Below are 24,256 nucleotides of genomic sequence, written 5' to 3'. Positions count from 1 at the left end.
CCGAGGACTTCTCTGCTCCCCTGGAGCTTCCACAGCAGCACTTTGGCCTGGTGGATGGTACAGTGCTCTCCTCACCCCTCTGAAACCCCTTTCCATGAACTCACCTCTCCAGGTAGGCAGTTATCCCCGGTCCTGTGAGCAGCCCAGGGCTGAGCCCAGCCTCTCCACTCTACCGGCAGATTATGGCATCAAACCCAAGCAGCCTCGCTTCAGGACCTGGGCAGCCCGGGAGCGGCCAGCAGCACTGCGCAGAGCTGGCAAAAGCAAGCGCGATGAGCTTGATTTACTGGAGTACTACTACGATGCCCGCCTGTGAACCAGCGTGCCCCTGTGCCCACCACAGCCCGGTCTTGGGGACCCCCCCCACGGCTGCAGGACAGTGTAGGTATGGGGTGTAGGAATGGGGGGGTGGGTTAAGGGTAAGCGAGCCCTGCTTTGGGTGGGGACTGGAGCAGATGACATCCAGAGGTTCCCTTCCGATCATCATATGATGATCTCTGGCCTCCAGGAATTGCAACCGGGACTCTCGGACCAAACCTGAGAAGCTCCAGCTCCTCTTGGGGGGTCCCAAGGGAAAGAACCAGCCAGGGCCCAAACCCACTGTGGTGGGACACAAACAGCACAGCAGCCCTGCTCCATGAACCATCATATTTAATAGTTGTTGCCATCACAGCAGATCCAGCTGAAGCACAGAGACCGCTGGCTGCAGGGACCGGGAGAGCTCTTCTACCTCCCCGGTGCTTCGCACGGCTCCCTGCAGGCTTAGCCCTTCCCTGCCCCACTTCTTCTGGCAGGCACCCAGTGCTGCAGAGGGGCTGAGCCCCACTGCTCTGGGGTGGCCCAGCTCTGCCACTGCCTCTGCCACCTGCAGCTGGGGGGGAGAGGGGGAAAGGGGCAGAGAAAGGCTCCCCTCCCGAGGTGTGGTTACTGCAGGGAGGTATTGGGGGGATTTTTCTCTTTCCCTGGGGCACAGATACAAGAGGGTAGGGACAGGCACGGGGGGCAGAGGCAGGGGTGAGCTGTCTCAGCTCATCTTGGCCCCGGCAGAGGAGATACTGGGGCTCCCTCCGTCATCCCTGCCCAGCAGCCTTGTCCCCAGCGCCTGGCAGGGAGGCAATGCCTGCCCAGGGCAAGCCCACCTCCTAGGCAGAAGCCAGCACGTGGGTCTCGTTTGCTGTAGCTGCTGTGTCTTCATACTGCGAGAGTCCGACTCTGCCACTGCGTTAAAAGTCACCCCAGAAGGATGTGACGGGAAGCTGGGCCATGGTCACAAGGAGGAGATGCTGTCACCCCAGCCTGCAGCGGGGAAGGGCCCAAGCACACCGCTGCCCACCCCTCCGCCGCGCACAGGCAGGGCACCCAGCGGGTGCTTCTCCAATAGAATAAACTAAGAGTATTTGTACAAGGAACACAATTTGTCCAGCCCTCCCCCCTCCCGTCCCCCCCCAGCCCGAGGAAGGGGAGTCATGAAAAGAGGCGGTGCTCCGTGCCCTGGGGAGCCCTGCCCCGGGCCCCCCCCCTCCTCCTCCAGGCTCAAAGCAGCTCTTGTCCATGCACGACACGGGGAAGGGGCGAGACTGCAGCCCTGGCTGTGCAGGAGGTGCCTGTGCCAGCCCCTACTCCAGATAGATGTCCTCCGTGGGGCACGTGTACTCCACATACTCCTTGTAGAATTGCTGAAAAGCCCTCCTGCAACACAGCACCGGGCAAAGCTGAGCAGCGAGGCATTTACAGAGCCCCTCTTGCCCTTGCTTCCTACCCTGTGGCCAGTTTGACCCTCCCGCCCCCCCCCCAGCCCCTTGCCTCTCCTGCGTTAGCACCCAGAGCTGCCACCAGAGCCGCAGGGTCTCCATCCTGCTTCTGATCCCCTGCACAGCGCATGACTTTCAGCCATCTGCCTGCAAAGCCTTGCGCTGGGACTTGTTCCAGTGCTGTCAGGAATATGCCGCCCGTAGCCCCGTCAGCCCTGGCTCTCGCTCCAAGCCTCTCACTTGAGGGAAGAGGTGCCAGCCTGGGGCCAGGTCCAAGCCCCACACGTGTGGGGAGATGGCAGGATTCAGCCTGCCTGCCTCATTCCTCCTGCCCTTCGGGAGCGAGCGCCTCGCTCCCCGCTCAGCCAGGACTCACCCTACAGACTCCGCCAGCGGCTTCGTGGACTCCTCCGAGACAAAGACGTGACAGGCAAATCTGTGGTCAGCAGGGTGCTTGGTGATGAACCCAAAATATCTGAGGGCAGAGAGTGGGCGAGACTGGACCGGCAGACAAGCAGGCACAGGTACCTCAGCATCCCCGAGGTGTACCCACCCTTGAGCACAGGCGTTTGGGACCTGCACCCCCACAAAACCCAGTGACCGCCAGCTCCCACGGTCCGTGCCCAGAGCTGGGATGTAACTGCCGTCCAAAGGCTGCTCTTGCGTGAAACTGCAGGGCTGGGCTTACAGGTGGAGGGGAACCCTCAGGACCGGGGCGCTGGGAAGCCTCCCCTTCCCCTCCCGGCCCCAGGCGCGCTGCCCTCAGCAGTAAGGCGGTGAAGCCTCTGGGCCAAGCCGCTGGCATTGAGAGCTGCCCCGCGCTGCCCCACTACTTACTTGTTGTTCTTTGGATGGTATCCACAAAAGGAAATGTTCTTCAGCTGGAAAAAATGGCTACACTTGTTTACCTGGGGGACAGAGAGAGGACACGTCAAAGCTTTCCTCCTCACCAGGCCTGTGGGGCAGCTGGTGTCTGACCCCTGGAAATCTGTGCTTGGACTAAGCAGTAAAATAATCAACTGGAGCCTGATCCTGGGCTGCTACCAGCAGCGGTTTCAGGATGGCCCCAAGCACCCGCACACAGGGTGCGCTTCCAGGCAGCCCTGCTGGCTCCCATCCCGGCTGCCTCTAGCTCCAGCAGCTCCTGCAGAGTTTCCCTGGAGGCCCTGTGTTAGGCTGTATGCGGGCTAGAATCAGCGCTGCTGTTTGCCTAGCACACACAGCCCCTCTCCCTCACTAAAAAAGCTCTCAGAAATAACCCGCAGATAGAAGGTGAATGGATAACTTTTAAGTCAGTCAGTCATTCAAGCCTGGGTGTTCAAAGGGTCCCAGCCAGAAACGGGAACTCATTTATACAAGTTTAAAGAGCAACCAAGTTGATGGCATCCTCTAGATACAGGCAGGACTTGTAGAAACCCCAGCCCAGCTCCCTGCCACAGCATCCGCAGCCATGAACTACTCCTGCCCCCCCAGCCGGAGGGGAGGTTTCCCAACAGCTTGCTGCAAAGCCCTCGCTTGCCCCTGCCCAGCATCTCACCGTGCTTTGCTCGGCTACTTATGCAGAACGCTAATCAGCAGCCTGCCATAGCCAGCTAAAGAGATTACAGGGCAGATCTGGAGGACACCACTCAAAATAGTAGCAGAAAGGTTTAGAAGCAGCTGACAGATTACTGGCATGGCTCAGCTTGCAGCGTCCCAGCACAGCAACGCGCTTGGCAGCTGCGAGGGCATCAGCCAGCCCCACGGGTACGGCCCAAAGCCGGGAGCCCGTGGGGCACGAGGGACCCCGAGGTGGGCCGACGACCCTGCTGATGGTGTTTGTCACACCCTCAGACGTAGGGTGGAGACCCTCCATTTTCACACGCGAACATGACCTGTAGCACGGGGGGGGCACGAGCCGGGGAAGGGAGGAGATGAGCGGGGAGCGGGGCACTACCTTGCTGTGCTCCTTGGAGTCGTCGGCTTTCACGGCAATCTTGACCCCACGCACGCTGATCTCCAGGACGCAGCTGGAGGGTGGGTTAAAGTGCACAGTGAGGCGGCGCGTGGTGGCAATCTGGAGGGGGGGGAAGACCGAGAGACAAAGCTCTGACACTCGTGAGCAGTTATGGCGGTTCGTTCACCCTTTCCCTTCCCCACTGAGGCTCTGCCCTGCACCCAGGAGCAGCAGGCGCTCCTGCTCCGGGGGATGGGGTGGGACACTACCTTCTGCATGGCCGCGCACAGCACGTCGTTGCCCTTGTGATAGGGAACCTGCACCGAGCCGAGGAACTTCACCCGAAACTGGTCCACCCAGTCGCTGCTCTTGGCCAGAGCTGGAAGAGAGAGCACGCGGCGGGGATCGTCTCCGGTGACTGGGAACGTGGGCCGAGATCCACCTCCCCGCTCCGTATTCCCAGCCCGGCACGTTTCCCTGCCCAGGGAAGGCTTCCCGCAGCAGCGGGTACCAGCTCCCAGCATCGCACCAGAAGCTGCCGATCGCTCCCTGCCGGGTGCCCAGCTCGGTCGTCCCTCCATCCCCCTGCTGTCCTCAGGGGAGAGGAGGTGGACACAAGACGGAGGACATCAGCAGGCTGCGCGCAGAGGCTTGGTACCTGTTACGTGGTCTGGGTCCTTGGTGACTTCGATAGCGTAGTAGGCAGGAAAAATGCCCCGGTCGCCCGTCCGCATGTTGTAGGCCTCGTACCAATAATCTTCTGCCTGCACCTCCACCAGCAAAGGATCGTCCACCTCCAGCTCCAGCTCATCCGCGTGGCGAGGCACAAACCTGGGCAGGGAGGCACTAGCACCTGGCCGGCCAGCAGCGCTGGTGGCCTTCTCACCGGCTCACGGCTGGGGCAGGGGGTAACGCAAAACCCGCCGGCAGCGCCCTGGCGGGTGTAATTAGCCGTGGGGACCCGAGATGCTGAATAACGCATCTCAGCGGGTTTAGGCTCAAAAGGCGGCAGCAACCTGGCGCCTAAGACAAGGGTATCCCTACGGCACCACCCGTGCTTGTCCCCAGAGGTCCTGGCCGCCCTCGGAGGTCTTGCCCCTGCAGCAGCCTGGGCAGATGTCGCTCCCGGGCAGGACACGACCTACGGGCAGTGGTTTGGTCCCCAGGGCTTCCCAAAAGCTGGAAACACTGGGGTTTGAGGCGGCTCCACCGTGGTGGGAGGGCAGCACAGGCTTTGCCCCAGGAGAGGCTGGGGACACCGCTCAGACCTGCGAGCTCACCTAAAGACGGCGCGGTGGGTCTGCTCCTGCTCCTCCCCGTTGATCATGCAGGAGAACAACCCGAAGGACTCGGCACCTGGGGACAAAGGCAGAGGGGGATATCTCAGCGTTGAGGGGTCAGCACCACAACCAAGGGGTGGTCATCGAGCCAACCAGGCTGCTGATGCTCCTGGGGAACGTCTCGACCGAGACAAAGCCACGCGGTGCCGCACGGGAGAAGGGCACGGCTAGAGCTGGCGCGCCGGGGCCCGGTGGTCCCCGCTGGGACCACGACCTGCCTGTGCCACCCCAGGTGGCTGTGACAGCCGGTGTCACCAGCACCGTGGGACGAGCCGCACCGCAGGAAGCCCTGCCTGCTGGGGCATGCCACCCACCCCGGCGCTCCTCTGGGCTCAGGGAGGAGGGGGACGCTCCAGGAGGGATGCTGTCCCCCTGCAAGACCACCCAACCTTCCCCTCAGCACAGCCATACCTTGGGCTAGCCAAAAAAGCAGCCCCGAAACACCTCCGGCCACCCCCACCTGCAGGCCGCAAGGCTTTTCCAAGCCCCCCCCAAAGCCACCAGGGATGGAGCCACAGGCTGCAGCAAGCAGAGCTGGGGCTGGTGGCTCTCCACCTCGCTGCGGGGGTCCCCGAGCGTGCCCTCAGCCTCGTACCAGGGACGGGCAGGCAGCCACCAGCCCACCTCCCCCCGCCCCAGCACCCAGCACTCACTGGAGGAGCGCGCCCGGCCGCTCATGAAGACGTTGAGGAACTTCTTGGAGAAGTGGATGTCCGCCTCGGGGGTGGAGTCCTCGGAGAGGCAGACCGAGTCGCGCTTCAGGGCGTCCTCCTCGTACTCCTCGCCGATGGCCGACTCGTAGGGCGAGGAGACGCAGTTGTCGTAGACGGTGGCCGAGTCGCTCTCGTCGCTGTAGCCCGAGTAGCACTGCTTGAGGCTGACCAGCTCCAGCTGCATGTTCTCGTCCACCACCAGCGTGTACTTGACCGAGTCGTAGGAGAGGGCGCTGGTGTCCGAACTCACCGAGGCTCTCTGAAGGTTGTGCCCCGGCCGGGAACCACCGCTCCCGCCACCGCAGGAGGCCCTGGGCAGGTTCGTCTTGTCGGGGGAGGACATGTAGTCCAGCACCTCGTCCTCCTCACTGATGGAGGGGTTGGTTTTCCCTGCCAGGGCCGAATAGCCGGAGGTGTCGATGTCGGAGCTGATGGACATGCGGTTCTCGCTGGACTGAGACAGGAATGGCTTGTCGGTCTCCAGGGGGTCCGAGTTCTTCTGGACCGGCGTCAGGTAGATCTCCTCGGTGGCCTCCAGCCTGACGTCCGTCTGGTAGCGGATGCGGTCCCGGTGGGCCTCGGGGCCCCTCGTCGTCACCACCACCACGCTGGCGCCGTGCGGTGGGGGTCGGCTGGCGGCCTGGTGCTTCTCGGGTGGCCGGGACGAGGCGACGCAGGCGGGGGCCATCTGGGTGGCCGCCGAGCGCCGGCACGGGCTCTCTGTGGATGTGCCCCGGTCTTTGGTGGAGGTTGTGCTGTTTTGGTGATTGACCTCATCACTCAGGCAAACGTGGTCGTGGGGAGGGGTCTGCTCACCTGGAGAGGGAGGAGAGCAGCGTTGACAAGCCCGCAGAGGGGGATGCTCCCTGGTGGGGAAGGTGGCCGGGGATGCCACCAGACTCAAGCCGGACGTGCCTCGCATCCGTCTGGGAATGCTTTCCCCAACCCCCTGCTCTGGCACCACTTGCCCCAGGCTCCGGGCAGGGGTTTTACTCCTGAGAGCCACGAAAGGGTGCAAGGAGCTGCCCCTGGCCAACAGCCTGAGAACTCACCCGTTTTCAGAGGGGACGATGACCGGGACACCCGCTCCTGCCAACTGTGCTTTTTCCCCAGAGAGTTGTTATTCAGAGTGTCCTGAGGAGAACAACAAAGCCGCCTTGTAGCCCGAACAGTAAACAGCGCGTGGCGCAGCAGCACCCATCCTTCCCCGGGTCCGCAGCGCCCCGCTCGGTTCCCCCCTCGCCTGGGCACGCGGTGCTCAGGGGACCCCCCCCAGTGCCAGCCCCACGTCTCGCCACGCCGCTGCTGTGAGATCTGGTGCGGCGGCCGAAGCAACGTGGGCAAAGAGCCAGCCCGGAGGCAGACGGCCTGGCCTGGAAGGTTGTATTCGTCCACGCCAGGGAGACTTGGACGCAGGACGGTCCCAAACCAAAAATTCAAGAGCTGAGCCTGCCTGGAGCCCGCCTAGTCTGGGCGGGCATGCTTTGCTCCCATGCCGCTGGCCCTGCCCACCTTCAGACCACCCGAGGTTATTTAAATGGGGGAAATCCCAAGGGCCAGGGGATGCTACGGGACAGACTAACACCTGCTACTAGAGTCATCCGTTTTGGGTGTATATAGGGGTACAACATACACACATGTACACGTATGGATACGTATCTATACATGCACGTGCGCACACGCACGTAGTACACATAGCTCACTAGCAGACGTCAATCCTGATCAGCTGGAGAGGAGAGGCAGGCTTGGGCTGCCCGTGCTCGGGCGAGTTTCTGCGGGCGCCGTGCCCTGCCCGCCTTGCCCTGGGTGGCCGGCCGTGCGTGTGCACATGCGTGTGTGCGCACATGCGTGTGCGCGCAGGGGAACGCGTGCTCAGCATCGCTGTGAGACCCCGGACTGAAGGCCACCAGGTTCCCTCTCACGAGGACTCTCCCGCAGAAGGGGGACAAGTCCTCCCTGCCCACCTCAGCAGGGCACGACATCCCACCTGCTGCAGCCCCAGCCCTGGTCCCCATCCTCTCCTCCAGCCCCTCCTGCGGGGCACCGGCTGTTTCTCCCCCAGCTGCAGCAGTGACATTTTCCACACCATTAGTTTTTGCTCAAGTACTAAGCCCCGCTGGGACTCCCTGGATTTTCTCACGGCCTTATCGCCAGCCTACAGCTATTACCCGCAGCGCAGAGGCTGCCCCACCTTTGCTTCGCTTCCTCACCAACACGAAGCAAGCCTTTGCCCTGAAAGTCCACCGAGTCGCACGCTGCTGAACCGCGGCCGCCAGGTCCCTGCCTCCGCGCGGGGAGGGGAGAGACCCCTGCCACGGGGCTTCCTTCGGTGACCTCCCGGCACAGCCTCCGCGAGCCCCTCCCGTGCCAAGGCAAATAACAGCGCGTCCTCGCTTGCCTTTCCCAGGGACACGGCGGGCCGGGACGCGGGCCAGGGGAGCTGCCGCAGCGACGGCCTCTGCGTGCAGAGTGCCACGGGGCCAGCAACGCGAGCCAGACTGGCTGCCCGGACTGGGATGGGGGGCAGCAACCCAGCAAGCAGAACCCACCCATCCTGCAGGACCAGGGCGCTCTGGGGTCTGCAATGCCCAGCCAGGGTGGAGGGGCATTCACAAGGTCTTAGAGGATGAACTTAGCCAGTCCCAGCAGCTGTTTCTTCCCAGCCTGGGAAGCTGGGAATGTTCCTCCCGCTGTCTCCAGACCACCTGCCTGGGATGATGATCACAGAGAGCCCAGCAGCAACTGAGACCTCACCAAGCCAGCCCCTAGCTGGAGCAGAGGGTGGGACGGTGCCCTTCCCACGTACACCCTGCCCAGCACGAGGAGGCCACAGGCACGGGAGGGATCCTCAATTTGGGCCATACCCGTGGCTCCCAGTGCAGCCCCACAGCCTCCAACATCCCCCTTGTGAGGGGACTCCAACATCCCCCTTGTGAGGGGACCATCAGCTCCCCCTCCCCGGCCCACAGTCTATGCAGCATCCCCCCCCCTCCCAATCCCTCTCCACAAGCCTGCTGCCACCTCTAGACACTGGTTGGGACCGGCTGCCTGGGAGGGGGGCCCTGCTGTCCCCTGTCCCCCCAGCTGGATGTGGCTGCCATGTGCCACTCGCTCCTCGGGGTCCCCGCACAGGGTGGGACAAGGCTGCCACTGTCCCCTTGTCCATTATGCTCATCGGGGCTCCCCCCCCCCCCGCCTCCCCAGCCCTGCTGCCTTTGTCCCTGGTGCCAGCTGCCCCGCGGGCACCCATCCTGGCTCTGTGCCTTCCTCCTCCTCCTCCTCCTCCCACCCGTGGCCTCAGGCAGAGAGCTGGCATCAGCTGCTGGTGCTGGGCTGGTGACACCCAGCCCCGACTACTCCCCATCTGTCACCCACGGGGACACCTGCCTCTCGTTTCATGCTCCTCGGCTGAACGTCACCGCGACGAAAATCCTCCTACTTGGCAGAAGGCACGGCTGAACGCAGGAGGGTGGCAAAAATAGCCTCTGCGCATCGCGCATCTCGCACGGGTTTGTGAAGTTTACGGGAGAGGTGGGGCAAAGGGACTCCGGCCGCCGCTCAGAGGTGCTCGGTGGCACCGAAACGCCACCCGCCCGGGGGATGACAGCAACCCCACGGCTGCGTGGGGCGGGCTGTCTTGGGGAAAAGCCATCCAAAACCTCGTACAAAATTTGAGCGCCAGCAAGACAACAGAACCCCCTCGTCCTCCCGGCCACCATTTTGGGTGTTGCCGTTCCGCCTCTCAAATTTTGCACGGGGCGCCGACATTAATGCTTCTTTTGCCGGGCGCCGCCGGGTGTCACCGTCCTGCCCCGGGGCTGGGGCTGCCCGGACCTGGGGCAGCTGGAACCCAGCCAGCTGTTGGCCAGCGGTGCCAGGCTTGGGCTCGCCAGCCCCGTGGCTTGGTGGCTCCGTCCCGTACGGCGTTCCGTACGCCGTGCCTCGTTTACTCTCCATCCCCACGGGCTCTGCAGGGGCACCGATGCCCCATCCCGGCCTGTTCCCTCCCCACCTCGGCAGCAGGGATGGAGGAAGGACCCACCGGGCCCCTAACCCCCCCCATCCACCCCCACCGAGCGCAGTGCCCAGGCAGGGCGGGTACGGCCTGGGGGGGCCCGGCAGGGACCGAGCACGTCCCCGGGTGTCCCCCGGACCTGCAGAGACCCCCGGCGGTGGGAGTGGGGGGGGGCGGCCGGCCCGCAGAGCATCGCTCCATCCCTTCAACCCCCCGAGACAAAAAGCCCCCGGCGGTGGGAGCATCCCTCCTCCTCCTCCTCCTCCTCCTCCTCCTCCTCCTCCGACCCCCCCCCCGGTCCCGGCCTCACCTGGCTGCGAGGCACCTGCGGGAAGAGGTTGAGAGTTGTGGGTCTTTTCGGCCTGTAGACATCCGTGGTCCCGGCCGGGGGTTCTTTCTGCAGCGGTTCGGGGGCCGTCTGCTCCTCGGCCGGCGCGTCCCCCGCCGCGTCGATGAGGTCGAGCTGGAGCATCTCCGCCTGCAGCCGGCTGCTCTCCCCGCCGCCCGCCGCCCGGGCCCCGCCGCCCGGCCGGCTCACATGGCCCTGCCGGGATTAGCGGCCGCGATCAGGCCACCGGGAGGGAGGGAGGGACGGACGGACGGACGGAGGGAGGGAGGGAGGGAAAGAGGGAGAGAGGCAGGGCCGGCAGCCGCCGCGCCTCCCGCCGGGGCCGGGGGTCGGGCCGGGGGCGGGGGGGGCCGGCGCCGGTGCAGCCCCCCCGGCGGCTCTCTTCCCTTTCGGGGGGGCAGGGATGTTATTCCCGCGGCCGGGAAGCTCCGCGCCCCCTCCCCGCCTGCCCCAGGAGGGCGAGGGGCAGCCGCCGTGATTGCCCCGTGGCGGGGGGGCTGTAGGTAACCGTCACCATCCCGTTCCCCGCCAAGGGCACGAAGGCAGGCTTCGTCTCGACCTGGCAAGGACGGGGTTTTTTTACGGTGAGAACAACCATTCAGCAGAACTGCCTCCCCCAGGGACGCGGCAGAGGCCCCATCGCTGGAGGTTTTCAAGATGCGACCAGGCAGGGTGCTAGATAATCTCATCTAGGGTCCCTCTCCCACGAAAGGTTGGACCAGGGGATCTTCTGAGGTCCCTTCCAGCCTGGGCTGCCCTATGATTCTTCCTCCCGAGGCGGACCGTGCCCTTTCGGGGCTCCTGTCCTGGCAACTGGGACTCCTACAAGCACGCAATCATTTTGGTTGGAGGTTTGGTCCGAGCCCTGCCTGGTCACTTGGGGCCTCACCCATCACACCCAAATATCCTCACAGACGGGGAACCCAGCGCTGTGTTGGGTGCTGCACTACTGCTACTTCTTCTCTCTATGGGGTTGAAATTATCACCGCACACCTCCGAGAGGAGTCAGGCTCCTTCTCCCCTGTAACACCCATTAGGCAGCCGGGGACAGCAGCTACACCCCCCTTGGCCTCCTCACCTTGAACAAGCCTTTTCTCATACACCCTGCATTTGCACATATCGGGACCTGAAGCCATGCAGAAGGGACGCCCAACGAGCCGGTAGCCCAACACTAGCTCTCCAGTCACCCGCGGGTGGTGGCTGCACTCTGGCTGGGGACAGCCCCCCTCTTTCCCCTTGCACCCTTGAAGCAGGGTGGCCACCATGGCCCGTGAGGGCAGCGAGGAGCTGATGCCCCATCGCTGAGCCACCGCACTCCTCGTGGCTGTGTTGCCGGGCAAAGAGGCACCGATGTCCCCGCCACGGCTGCAGGTGTTTAAAGGTCAGCGCTTTCCTTCCCAAGCCACCCTCCTTGCCGTAACCGAAGCTTGCACGTGCACAGGTTGCTGCAGCCAGCAATAAAGGCTGCGACTTGGCGTTAGCGAGTTGAATTCCCTGTGTTATCAGCTGCTTGTGGTGACGGGAAAGCTCATCGGCGGGCAGAGGTGGAAAAGGGCATTTTTTTGCAGCTGATGCTATCCATGTCTCCGGCTGCATGGAGGATGCCCCTTGAGCTGTGGGAGAAGAAACAACCCCTGCTGTGGGGGCCCAGCTCTGGCAGCCCCCCCAAGAGCTCTCGCTGCTACCAGCTCCTAAACTGTCCGACTAAAGCCAGCACAGACAGGGCTCTGCCCGCTGCAGGCACAGTACGAACCCTCTCACGGGGGCCGTTTCACCCCAGTGTCCCTGCTGCAGCCCTGGCAGGTACCAGGTGAGCACCTGGAGGAGCACTGCCACCCAAACTCATCTTCTTGAGGCTTTAAACATTTAACTCCCTTGTTTTTAACATTAGCCTTCTTACAACAAGTTCTGTGTTTCTGTGGCACCGGATTTTAGCAAGGAAATCGAGGTACAGGAACAGAACTGGGGGGAAATGCCAGCTAAATAGATGATACCCAGGCAAGGTAGGTGTATTTGTCTCAGCTGGTGACGTTCAACTTAGCCTGCTAATGGTGCTGCCTCAGTAATCCTGTAGCCGTAGCAATCACTCAGAAAACTCACAGAGAAGGAAAATTCCCAGAAGGATGCAGAAAAGCAAAACAGTACCTGTTCTGAAGAAAAGCACGCCCTAGGAGGGATGCACCAGCCCAGGTTCAATAGCTAGGAGGAAACTAGAGCCACTGCAGGTACTTATTAATGGCCTGTAGAGGGTCCATACCCTCTACGGTCGAGCAGGCAGAAGGCTCTTCCCTGCTCCCCCACCCCGGCAGCCTTCCCTGTCAAGCAGAGAAGCTAGGAAAAGCGTTTTATGAGCATGGGGAAGCAAGGGGGACTTGCCGAGCAGAGGCAATAGCTGTGTCCCCTCTCCCTACCACCCAGCTGCGACTGCTTTGCTCCTGGCTTCAAAGCGCCAGGAGAAGCCTCTCTGCTCCCAGCCTGGTGCAGCCGCAGCTGGCGACGGATCAGAGAGGCAGCTTCGTGGGACAGCCTTTGAAAAGCCGCCCGGAGTAAGCAGCCACCTTGCTGCTGTATCCTTTGCTCCCAGCCCATGCAGCCGGCTCCCCGCCGGTCTCCAGATCAGCAGGTTGGCCGGCTCATGGCAGCTGCTTCTCCCTTTGCAGTGGGTCCCGCTGGCTTTCTCGGGGTGGCTGCTGCCAGCGGCACACTGGATCAGTGACAGTGAACATCAAGAGGAAGCCTGGCATTTCCAGCAGTCTTATTATGCTGGAAAAACAAAGTGTTTTGGTTTTTTTTTCTCCACATTTCTGTACCTGCATGGCTGGTTCAGGCCTTTTCATGCAGACCACGAAGGCTCAGCACAGCCCTATATCGGCTCTTTTCCTTTGGGCACTCATTCTTTGTGCTCTCAGGTATTTCCAAGAAGGGTATTTCTTTTTTTCTTTTTTTTTTTCCATTCTTGCATTAACCATTTTCCGCAGCTCGTGGAATACAGATAAGGCACCGAGCCTTTATTAACCACAGCCTGGCTGTTTGCGGGGATCCATCTTGCTGAAACCAGGGATCGTCACCCGGGATTTCCAAGCCACCAAACCCGAAGCAAAGGCCTGGTGCTTCTGTTGCCACTGTCCCTCTCAACGTGCCCGACCGCTGCCATTTGCGAGGCGGGGGTGGCATCCCTCGCCCCGGTGGCCCCCGCTCCTCCCCAGCTAGCCTCCTGCCCTGCCGTTCAACAGCCCTAAAGGCAGTTCTGCTCCTCCACTGAGCCCTCTCCTCAGCCCACCCCCCACTTTGCTCCTGCTTTTCATTCACCTGGGACTTCTTGCTGAAATTAAGGTTTTTTTTCAGCCGCGCTTGGGATTATTCCTCATTTTCAGTACATGGTCTCCCGTCCATGAGGTGTGGTCCTTGTCGGTGGATAGTTCCCTCTTGCACAAACATCAGTCTACGCCTCCTTGCAGTTTCTGTGTGTCTAAGCCACTATTTCTGGAAAGCTGCTAAAATAGCCCACGATGAAGTCATCTTTGTTTTTCCAGGGCCAAAAAAAACCCCAAACCCCACCTCTGTTTGGGTGTTGACCTCCACACTGGCTGCCCGTTCCTGCCACGGGGTTTTGCCGCTGAGCGACTCTGCCTGGACCCCCTGCCTCGCCAAGGTCACCAGCCGTCCCTATCTGCCAGCCGCTTTCCCAGCCCTCCGGCAGGGTTTGTCCCCTCGCTCCTTCCCGGTGCTTTCCTGCTCACCGCTGGTTTACTGTGCCTGCCCATCTCTCCGGAGACTCGCTGCTGGGTTGGGAAGCTCGGAGCAGCTGGATGTCCCCAGCCCCATGGCTGACCGTGCTCTCCAGAGCAAACGTCTCCGTGTTTCCCCCTTCCCTGTCACTCTCTGCTCCGGTGTAATCCGGTGACCCAGCAGCATCACTCTCACCTCGCATCCCTCTGTCCGTCACCGGGCTTTTGCCAGCCGCGGGGGCAATCGGGGCCAACCGTCCATCCTACGTACGTCGTGCGCTCTGCGGCACCGGCACCGGGAGTTCGTCACGGGCAGGGCGTCAGCGTGGGGCCCCCCCGGCCCTGGCCCCGGCGTCGGAGCGACTTGCCAAGCCAGCCATCCCCACGTGATGCAATTAGCTGGCTGATGCCGGCCGCGGGTCATTACTGATTTGCTGGCCCCCGCCGCCGCACGCAGACCCGGCCAAGCCGCTCCCTCTGGGCCTGGCTGCTTCCATCAGGCTGATCCTGCAAGCCCGCCGCCTCACGCTCGCTCCGGATGACGATCGGGTCACAAAGCTCCCTGGCTTTCTCGCCTTCGATGTTTGGGACTGAAAAGCCCCTCTCGCCGCCGTTGCCGTCACTGCTTTCGGTTCTGCTCCTTGGGCAATCCTTCATGTCCCGTATAAACCATTAGGACGTATTTTTAGCAGGCATTTTTTCTAAGCACGATAGTCTTCTTCCTTTGCTGTGTTTATGAATAGCTCGTTGCTTCCCAGGGGCAGTGTCGCATTCCCCTTCCACTCCAGCAGACTCGTAGTGCACCCGGGCATTTGGGCAGAGCGGCTCTGAGCCATCCCCAGGGAAGGCGTGGGGCTGGCTGCTGGAGCTCAAGCAAACCCTCTACCGAGGGTCAGGTCTCTGCATCGCAGCACAGGGATGCAGAAACCCCTCAGTAAACTGTTTTAGATGGGCGAAACAGTCTCTTTTTCCTCACCCTCAAGGAAGGGCTGCAGCAGTTGAGCTGCAAGTCCCCCCTCCTCCTTACCCTCCCTGCCAAACCTCAGCCAAGGGCTGGCAGTCCATAAAGAAAAAAGAAATCCTGGCCTAAGAGCCTGGTGGTGCCATCAGCAGCGCAGAACTGGGACAGCTAATGGGAAGCATCCAGCAATGCACCCGCAGCCCCTGCCTGCCTCACCTATTGCAGGCAGGAGGATCTTCCCGATGCCCTGCCCTTGCTGCGGCTCTGTCCTCGTGGACATCCAGCATGAGGTTTGACTTTGGTTTTGCCTCCAGCGTTATCCCTCCTTCCTTCAGCATACACAGCCCCCGAGCCCAGGCTCTCCTTGTCCTTCCCTGGCCATAACATCCTGGAGCAGCAGGAGGCTATGGCTGGAGCAGAGACGTGGAACAGCAGCCCCATCGCCGGGAGAAGCTGAATTTCTGCTGGGAAGATGCCAAATTAGACCAGGGAGCACAGCAGGACACCTTCACCTCCCAAGGATGAGGTCTGCCTGTACCCTCCTGCCTGTAACGAGGGATTTCCAACACCACAAATTCACTTTCTAGTTTTAAATCTGTAACAAATTGTTCTGCCTTTCCCCTCCTTGCTGGGTCTTTATCAGTTTTGCGGAGGAAATAGTTCTCCTGAGGGACAAAATGATTCTCAGACCATTTGGTTGCTACTCCAGCATTTGCATCCCTCTAGTGTGAAACACATTGGCAAAATGCAGAATCCCTGCATATTTCCAAATCCAATGTAATTCTCAGTTTATTTCCACGTTTCTGCCCCCATGGCCTTCTTGGGCAGTTCAAAGAGTGGCGTGAACCCTGTTGGGGTCTGCACAGGGTGCTTAAGGTGGATGGGAGACCTGCCTGCATCTGCATAGACTTCACAGCTCCCATTTTTATTTCACCTGCTGGGGTCAGAGCCACCTCCTCCCTCCCTGATTCACCAGCCTCCAGGTCTCCAGCCTCCTAAAATTCCTGAGAGGCAGCTAGCAAGTCAGAAGGAATGCCTTGGATGAGCAGAGCAGAGCTCTCACCATGCCAGCCCAGCCGCACCTCCAAACCCAGGGATGCACGTGGGCGCAGGAGGCACAGCCTGTGCGGGACCCTTGGTGCCACGTCGCACGTGGCCTCGCTTCCCGAGGATGCTCCTCGGGTGCCAGAGGCTCTCTGGCCATCCCGTTCAAATGGGGGGGATGCCCCCAGTCACGCCCAAACCCTTAGGCTCATCCCTGAGGAACAAACTCAAACCCCTCCAGCACAGTGGGAACCAAAAGGCACCGGCATCTCAAAAGGTTCTCAAAAGATGCTTTTTCGTCCCTTGGGTTTGGCTGACTCAGAAGGGGTCTGCGCTGTGCCGTGGGGAGGAGAGGGCACTGCTGACCCGAGGGGATTGGCGTCGTGGCAATGGACGCCTTGAGGAAGCATCGCTAGCCTGGGGACCTGGTGGTCCTGCGTGGGACCTGATGGTCCCGCCAGCCCCACCGGCGCACGCTCTGCCCATCCCCATCCCTGTCCCCATCCCCATCGCACTTACCCGGGTGGCCAGGCTCTCCTTGCAGTGCAGGCTGATTCCACACTCGTCCGTGATCTCGGAGAGGTCTTCATCCTCAAACTCCTCGAGGCTGATGTCATGGGTGAGCCTGGAGGGAGTGGAGACGTTGCGATCACCCACTGCGCTGGCGGTGGGCGGGAGGGTGCAGGGCAGCTTGCTGCCTGCGGGCAGGGAGTAGCACCGCCTGCCCCAGGACAGGCTCTCGCAGTCTTTACTGGGATGAAAGACTGAGAAGGGGACTCCTTCCAGAGGTGATGGGTCTGTCCCCATCAAATGGCTGGGCTTGGTATGGCGCGTGGCTGTGGGGAGGCAGGAGTGTGCCCCAAACCAGCCCCTGCCTGACTGAAAGCAGCACGGACGTGCAGGTTGGGAGACCGTGGGACAGACAGCACAGGCAGCCCCGTCCCAGGAGGTTCCACTCCCACCATCCCAGGGATGTGGGACCCCATCTGGGGTTGTCCAAGCTGGGCACAGACACCCAGCAGGGCAAAGGCCATGGTTACAGGGAGGGGAAAGGCTGGGGGTCCTGGCAAGGCACAACTGGAGGATGGACCTGCTGGGAGAGGTGACCACATCAAGACCCACAGACCTTGCAAGCACCGCAAACCTGCCGGCCACGGCACCACCAGCCCCCGAGCCATGGCTGGGAGGGATGTCCCAGCCCAGGTGCCTGCAGTAAGAGAGGGCAGTGATTTCCCTCTGCGCCAAAATCACTCCCCGGGGTGACTGTAGGCATCCTCGTGACCATCGGTGCTGCCGAGCCTGCCTGCATGGCCTCAGGGGTCCCTTAGGGCTATCAGCCCCACAGGCTCATTATACCTCTTCAAAAAGTTTACAGAGATATCCTTTTAGTGGCTGGAAACCTGCTGACGAGCAGGGTTCTCATGTGCTTGCTCGCATCCCCGGGGGAAAGGCGAGACGCTCCTGGCTTCTGTGCATTAAAACATTTCTCCGTGGTGGTACCGCAATGCTCCTCTCGCTTATTCATTACCACCGGGGTAAATAAAAGAGCCCAGCTTGAAATTCCTCTGCCAACCAACTCAGCCCCCTGAGTTTTGTCTGGAGCAGCCACGGGCACTGCTTCGCATGCCGCCGTTTCCATTTGCTCCCAGCTCCTCGCGCTGGGAGATGCTCGGGTGAAAGTACCACGCCGAGCTCATCGCCCCTCTCCGGCTTGGCCCTCGCCGGCAGGGAAGGAAGGAGAAGGGTATTTTGTGACCTGCAGAGCTCCCACCCTCGCTTTAAGCATCACTTGCACACCTTGGGGCTCCCCCCCCCGGCAGTGGCACCAAGCCAGTGCCATGGAGGGGTAACACCTCCCTTGTCCCTGCCCCCAGAGCGGGGGGAAGGAGCAGGAGAAGCCCATGGGGGAAGCAGCATCTCCCCTCCGTGTTTCCAAGGACCCCACCAGTAGTGGTCTTCTGCAGTGGAGGTGGCCGGGAACGACCGTGCCCATGGGGGCAGCCCCCATGAGATGCATCGGGGCAGAGGGGGACAGGGACACAGACCCCCCCCCCCAAATCCCCCACCTCACCCATCTGCTGCTGCTGCCCGCGGGAGGGAGAGAACGCAAAGCAGGAGGCTCATGACGAGCCTTCAAAGCACAAATCGATTTCTTCTCCGGTTACGCGGGTGGGACATCATCAGCCGCTAATGCTGGGGGGCCTCCACCCGCCACGGCGTGGGAGCGCGGCGGGGTCCCGGCGAGAGGCACAGCGTTGTCGGCGAGGGGCTGGCAGGGGGTCCCCAGCTCTGCAGAAGCACCTGGGGTGGGTGCCAGCGCTCCCCACTCCGCGGCGGGGGCAGACAGCCCTGCCCGTGCTTTCGGGGATGGGGAGATGCTGCGCAAGTGTCCAGCACCGGCCCTGCCTGCAGATGCCGGTGCGTGGCAGGATGCGGCCAGCCACCTTTGCCGCTCCGGCACCCGGCTGCCGTGCAGATCCCTGCACAAGCCGGGAAAACTTTAGGCTCGACTGCGTGCCAAGTTTTTTCCTGTCCTGCGGCCATCACTCGCGGAGAAGGGCGATGTGCCCAGGGGTGAGGGGCTGCCCCTCGTGCCCCCGCAAGCCCCCGGGACAGCCCCCCCTCCCCGAGGCCCGGCCGGTCCCCTACCATTTCTCCCACTGATCTTCCAGCCAGCTCTCCTCCTCGGTGCTTGACTCCATTTTCAAGGGCGGCTGCATTGAGGAGGACCCCCCCTTCCCTGGGGGACACGCTCCCACCCCAAAAAAGACCCCCAGGCCCGGAGCGAGGAGGAGTGAGGGAGACGACGGCCGAGCCCCGGGCGCCCGCTGCCCCTCCGCCTGCCCCGTCGCAGTCTGTGGCCGCCGGCGCTGCTCTGTCTCCTCACTGCGCAACCTGGGGAAGCTCATTAAAAATAGATGGAATCAGCTGTCCTGGAGGGGAAAAAAAAAAAAAAAAATAACCTCCCCAGCTGAGCCAGTGCCAAGTCCCTGCACTCTGCCGGGGATGCTGACTGCCTCTGCCTGCCAGCCAGCCAGCCCGGCTCCTGGTCCTTCTCCAGCACCCGCTCCCCAGCACCCGCAGCGGGCGCAGAGGATCTGCTTACTCCGGCACGGACGCCCACGCCACCCAGCCTCCTCCTCCTCCTCCTCCTCCTGCCCTTGCAGCGTTGTCGGCCGAGCCAGGGACGAGGGGCTCTGCCCCTCTCTGCCCCGCCAAAACGACGGGATCCCTTCCTGCGGGAGGCAGGAGCATTCGTCCGGCTTCTCGCCAGGTAGAGCGGGGCCACTCGCCGACGCAAAAGGCTGGAGCGTTTCCAGCACAGCGGGACCAGCGTCGCAGCCGGCCGCATTCCCGGAGCGGAGGGAAGCAAGAGGAGCGCCTTCGCCAAGGGGCAAGCCCAGCCGGCGCAGAGCAGCGCCAGGAGAGCTGCCCCTTCCCCGTCTGCCCTCACCTAACCCCCGACCCCGCTCCCGCCTCAGGCAGGGCCGTTCCTGAGCTTCCCCAACCTCTAACCCCTGTTAAAGGCCAGAGAAACCCCTGGTGAGCTGCTCTGCCAGCTCCCACCCCTCTTCTGCTGCCAAAGGAAACAGGGGCTGCCAGGTGTCGCTGACAAACCTTTGGCATCGTGGCCTCAGATAATCTGCCATCGCCCCCGAGCCTCTCGGACCCGCTCGCCGCCCACCGGCACGCCGCAGGCTGTGAGCCTCTCACCCCGTCGGGACCCGGCTTCGCCCCTGGCCGGATTAAGGTGGGTGATGTTCGCAGGAGTCCAGCTCACCGGGTGGCCTGGAGCACCCTGCTGAACTAACCTGTTGCTGGCTCTCGCCCCACCGGTGCCGCGCCACCGGCGAATGTCACTCGTGATCCTGTGTTCGTTGTCTTTCAGCTCGCTGATAACGGTATCCAGGGCTCCATCTTCCCTATCAGCTCTGCCTGGAGGCACCTCGTCTGCTCGAAACCTCCCCGCTTAATGCAATGAATAAAGAAATCTCTATCTTGGTATTACTCCTGCCCTTTTCTCCTCTCACATGGATGCTCCAGGACTTCGTAGGAGATACAAGGAAGGCTCTCTGTTTTCCCCCCACTCCCTGTGCTGGGAACACCCCTGCCTTTCTCTCTTGCTTCTCAAAGAGGCTAAAAATACCAGCAAAATGAAACAGCTCTGACTCCTCTCAGCTCCGTCACTGGCAGTAATAGTCTGAGCAGGACCTACACGGGTATTTTGGCCAACTTCCCTTGCCAACAGCAGCCGCGGAGGCACGGGTGCCACCTGGGTGCTGCTGCAGGTGGGCACCACGGCATCGCAGGTACACGGGAGGTTGTTCCCCGGCTGTGAGAGTGGGCGAACCCTGTGTCTGCAGAGGTTACAGGTGCTCTCCTGAAGGACAAGCCAAGGGGCACCCGGAGGCTGGCAGCCCTGCAGAATGCACGAGAACTGATAAACGTGGGACACCCGGGAACTGCGAGTGAGGGAGCACACGTGGGTGCATGAGCGGAGGCAGCCGTTACCCGCCCGGAGCAGGAGCAGCTTGATCACAGTCCTAATAACAGCCTTATAATCAAGCCTGGCTGCTGCGCCTTCCTTGACTCCATCCCCTGCCAGGGAAAAGGGGACTTACAGCATCGCCTCCCCAGCCCGCTGCTGCTGCGTGGGATTTCCCACGAGCAACATGGCACGACAGAGCTGGGGGGCTCCAACAAGCCCACCTGCCTGGGCCGTACTCCGATACTCTGCTCCCAGGCAGCGCCGTGTGGAACTCCTGTAACCGGCATCAGTGGGGAAAATAGTACTATCCTACATTTGGCTGGTCCTGGTTTTTTTTCTTCCATCACAAGAGCCACAGAGACTCTTATTTGAAATGAGGAGAAGGCGCCTCTCTCTCTGTCTCCATCAGAAGAAGACAGCCCTTTTGTCTCCCCTCACAAGAAGACAGGTAGCCCCATTCCAACGCCCAGCTCATTGCCTCCAAACAGGCTCTTCCAACAGCTCCAGATGAGCGCGGCAGACACATAAACCAACCCATTGCGCTAGGACTGATTTTTGCCTCAGCCTGAAGCTGCTTCTTTGAACTTCCCGAGGAGATGGAGGGCTCCCCTTCCCCCGAGACCTCCTCCCATCCCGAGGCGCTGGCAACAGCACAAGAAAGGGCTGTGATTTCCCACGGGGCTCCCCGAGGAGTGGGATAGTTCCCCCTCTCTCCTGACCAATGCAAATAACTCCCTAAGGGTTTCCTTCCCTAGGAGCCTTCCTGCCCCAGCAGCTAGTTGGATGCTCTTTGCTTTTATTAGAGAAACCAGAAGGCGATAGAAGGGATGGGTGGCTGAATCCCCCTCCCAGGTCCCAGCTACCTCAGAGCCGCACTCCTGGGGGCAGCGGGGCGGGCAGCATGGCGAGCGCTGCGAGGTCCTGCACCCGGCTGCACCCCAGTTGTGCCAGCCCTCCCTGCCCCTCTTATACTGGACAGAGGGACCCCCAGCCCCAGAGAGCCCCTTATGGGAAAGCTTGGCCCGAAGCACTGGCAAAGCTTCTTGGCAGGGCAAGGAGCTGCAACAGGGTGTCCTGGAGAAAGATGCTAAGGAGCCCCAGTGGGGCACAGCCCCCGCCACGAGGGTTTGGGAGGCGTAAGGACGAAGGGGTGGCTGGATGAGAAGAACTTTTTTATTGCTGTCTCCTAAAATGCTGCTGTTCTTGTTGTGGTGAGCAGCCACCTCTGGAGGTCCTCCTGGCTAAAGGAGGGCTCACCTCACCATCCTTCTCCTCCCACCTCTTCTCAGACAACGCCAAACCATCACCGGCAACGAGGACCTGCCAAACCACCATCCCCAGCCTCTTCAGAGCTTCAGACCCCAGCCCGTCGGGCCGCTTGCTGGCCAGGACCAAGTCCTCTCTGAATTCAAGCCAACCGATCACCTAACGCTTGTGCCGGCGCGTTACCACTCGGGGAGCTGGAAGGGCAGGCGAACGTACCAGAGGGCAAGAAAAGCTGAAACACCTCGCTGTGTGGGCAGCAAGCTGGGGCAGAGGACGGGGCTCACCCAGGACCACAGCTCGCAAACGTTTCGCGAGCGGGGGTCCCTCCTCGCACGCCGCTCCCCGTCACGACGTCGCCTTCGGTCTGCCAGAACCTGCCCCAGGCTCGGGGACGTCACCGGCATCTCCTTCCACCTCAAGGCTCACCGCCGGAGCTCGACGCCTGGGGAAGAACTCATGCCCCTGCCTCGACTCCCCAGCTCTCCGCCCGGCTGCACGGCCTCCCCCACAGAGGTCGGTTCTCCCCCGGGGCAGGCTGCCAGCGTGCTGGGCTCCCTTTCCGAAGGTCTGAGGCGCAGCAAAAAGCAGCACCTCGTTCTCCCTCCCGGGGCATCGCTGTTTGCTGGGGAGCGGGAGGGTGCCCAGGGCACAGCCGCTGCATCCAGGACAGCCCCGGGTGGCAACCTCGACCCTCTCACGGGCCCGGAGCTGCTCGGCGGCTCACCCTCCGGCCCCCGGCTCAGCGGCCAAGCCCTTTCTCCATGGTGGACATTTCCAGAGGCAGCATTTAATTGCTCGATTTGCAGGGTTTACCCAGCCATGTTGCAACAGCTCCCAGCAGCTCTCGCAGGCAGTGCTGCAATAGGAGGCGGCTGCCGAAGCCCAGGAGCCACCCGGCAAAGGGGCTCCAGAAGCAGAGGAGCCCTTCGGGGGTAAATTGCCGAAACATCACCATAGCTCGACAGCACCTGCCTGCTTCCTCGCAGGGACCCGCTGGCCCCCAAGCCCCAGGGGCTGGGGCCTGCCAGCGGTAGACACGAGCTTAACCACGGCCCCCGGTATGGACCAGCCCCTCCTTTCCCTCTCCAAAATCTCACCGCGCAAAGCAGCCCGTACCGAATCCCCCCTTCTCAGCCAGCACCCCTGGGTGCCAGAGGCAAGCAGAGAGCAATGGCTGACGACGGCACGGCCGCCAGAAGCAGCGAGCCTCCCCCGGATGGCAAGCGAACGACGCCAGGCACCGCACCCACGGGCCACGGCAGAGCTCCCGTACCCACCCAGCGCATCCCTGGCCCAGGGGTGCCCTCGGGAGACGCGGGAGGCTCCGAAGCCCTCGGAAGTCCCCGTGAGCAGCCTCCGTTGGGGTTTTGGAGGAGAGACAGCCCCCCGCATCCCAAATCGATGGGAGCGCTTTGGTGTTGCCGAGAGGATCAATTCTGGCACTCTCCCACCGTCTCACGCGGGGTTCCTGTTTCACAGGGGCGGGAGGGAAGCGGGAGCACCTGGGATTTCTAGGAAAGGGCTAGAAAAAAGGCTTTCCTGGGGGTGGGGAAAGAGATGAAGCTTTTTTTTTTTTTTTTTTGTAAGGAAAAGGTGTTTGAGGAGAAGACAGGTAAGGGGGCTGGGGGGGGTGATGGGGGACATGAGGCCAAGCAGGTGGGAGCTGCACTGGTAGATGGGGTGAGGGCCAACATGGGGGGGGGGGGGGGGCTGAAGCAACATATGGGGTGGGCGGGCCGAGCAGTGATGGGGGGTGGCTGGAGTGATGTACGCGGTGGGGGGGGGGTCCAGCGGTGCCGGGGTGGGGGGCAGAAGGGCTGTGGGGGGCGGGGGGGGGGCAGAAGGGATGCGCGGGGAGGAGGCGGGGGCCCGGCGCGGCGGTGTGGGGCGGGGGGGGGGGGGCTGCAGAAGATGGGGACCGCTGCCCGGAGCGGGGGGGCTGGGGCAGCCCTGCGGGGGTCCAGGGGTTGGGGGGGGGGCTGCCGGTACCTGAAATTGGGGGGCGAGGCGAGGTGCAGCCCCAGGAAGGGGGAGGAGGCGGGCGGGGATGCGGCTCCTTTCTCTCGCTCCGCCATTCTGTGGCTCTCTCCATGCAGGCGGAGGGCGGGCGGGAGGGAGGGAGGCAGGGAAGGAGGCAGGGAAGGAGGGATGGAGGGAGGGGGATGCTGGCGGTGCCGGCGGGGAGGGACATACCTGCCGCCGGGGAGGGAGGGGGGAAGAAGAAGAGGCCCCGGGGGTTCCTTCCCGCGGCCCCCGGCGGCAGCTGCAGGACAGATGTGGCCACAGCTGGAGGCGACGCCCCGCACCCCGCCGCACCGCCCGGGCCCTGGGAAACGCCGACCCCGGCGGGGCAGATGTGCCCACAGCTGGACCGATTCCCCCCCCCCCCCCCAGCCGGAGGCAGAGCTCCCCCCCCCCGGGCAGATGTGCCGCAGGCGGTGGCAGCAGCCCCGGGGCCTGGGGCGGTTGCGGTGGCCCCCAGCCGGCTGGCAGAGGGGATGGACACACAGGGCCACTCGCAAGGAAGGGTCTCGTCCCCAGTGGGGACACGGCTGGAGGCGGCAGGAGCAGCAGCTAAAGCCAGGCTGTGCTTTCCCACCCACGGCAGGTTTGCAGCGCCCGGCTGGCAACAGGTCCGGCAGCCTCAGCACGAAGCCTGCCCTT

General features: G+C 62.6%; 1 protein-coding gene across 2 annotated transcripts; it reads right to left on the bottom strand.

Moving 5' to 3' along the window:
* Window positions 1-413: 413 nt before the first annotated feature.
* On the bottom strand, window positions 414-23,693 carry MAPK8IP1 (mitogen-activated protein kinase 8 interacting protein 1). 2 transcript variants are annotated; one of them, XM_075030756.1, is made up of 12 exons: window positions 23,582-23,693; window positions 16,357-16,462; window positions 10,066-10,299; window positions 6,793-6,874; window positions 5,681-6,556; window positions 4,968-5,043; window positions 4,346-4,518; window positions 3,957-4,066; window positions 3,688-3,807; window positions 2,589-2,659; window positions 2,128-2,226; window positions 414-1,689 (listed from the first exon to the last, which is right to left on the bottom strand). In XM_075030756.1, exons 1-12 carry the CDS (start codon window positions 23,665-23,667, stop codon window positions 1,617-1,619), a joined length of 2,106 nt encoding a protein of 701 aa, XP_074886857.1. In that variant the 5' UTR covers window positions 23,668-23,693; the 3' UTR covers window positions 414-1,616. The 2 variants fall into 2 exon arrangements, with proteins under 2 accessions (XP_074886857.1, XP_074886858.1); XM_075030757.1 differs by lacking the exons at window positions 16,357-16,462; window positions 23,582-23,693 and adding an exon at window positions 14,029-14,086 and having other exon boundaries at window positions 416-1,689.
* Window positions 23,694-24,256: the final 563 nt, after the last annotated feature.

The sequence above is a fragment of the Buteo buteo genome, chromosome 6 (assembly GCF_964188355.1).
Source record: "Buteo buteo chromosome 6, bButBut1.hap1.1, whole genome shotgun sequence".
Taxonomy (NCBI): Eukaryota; Metazoa; Chordata; class Aves; order Accipitriformes; family Accipitridae; genus Buteo; species Buteo buteo.
This window is presented reverse-complemented; position numbering and strand designations above follow the sequence as displayed.

Excerpts from the sequence above, each read along its gene's own strand:
- MAPK8IP1 (XM_075030756.1), bottom strand. The coding sequence starts at position 23,667 with ATGGCGGAGCGAGAGAAAGGAGCCGCATCCCCGCCCGCCTCCTCCCCC. Across the intron at positions 5,044-5,680 it reads CGGCCGGGCGCGCTCCTCCA|GTGCCGAGTCCTTCGGGTTG; the intron begins GTGAGTGCTGGG and ends CTTTGTCCCCAG. Across the intron at positions 4,519-4,967 it reads ACCCACCGCGCCGTCTTTAG|GTTTGTGCCTCGCCACGCGG; the intron begins GTGAGCTCGCAG and ends CTCCCTGCCCAG.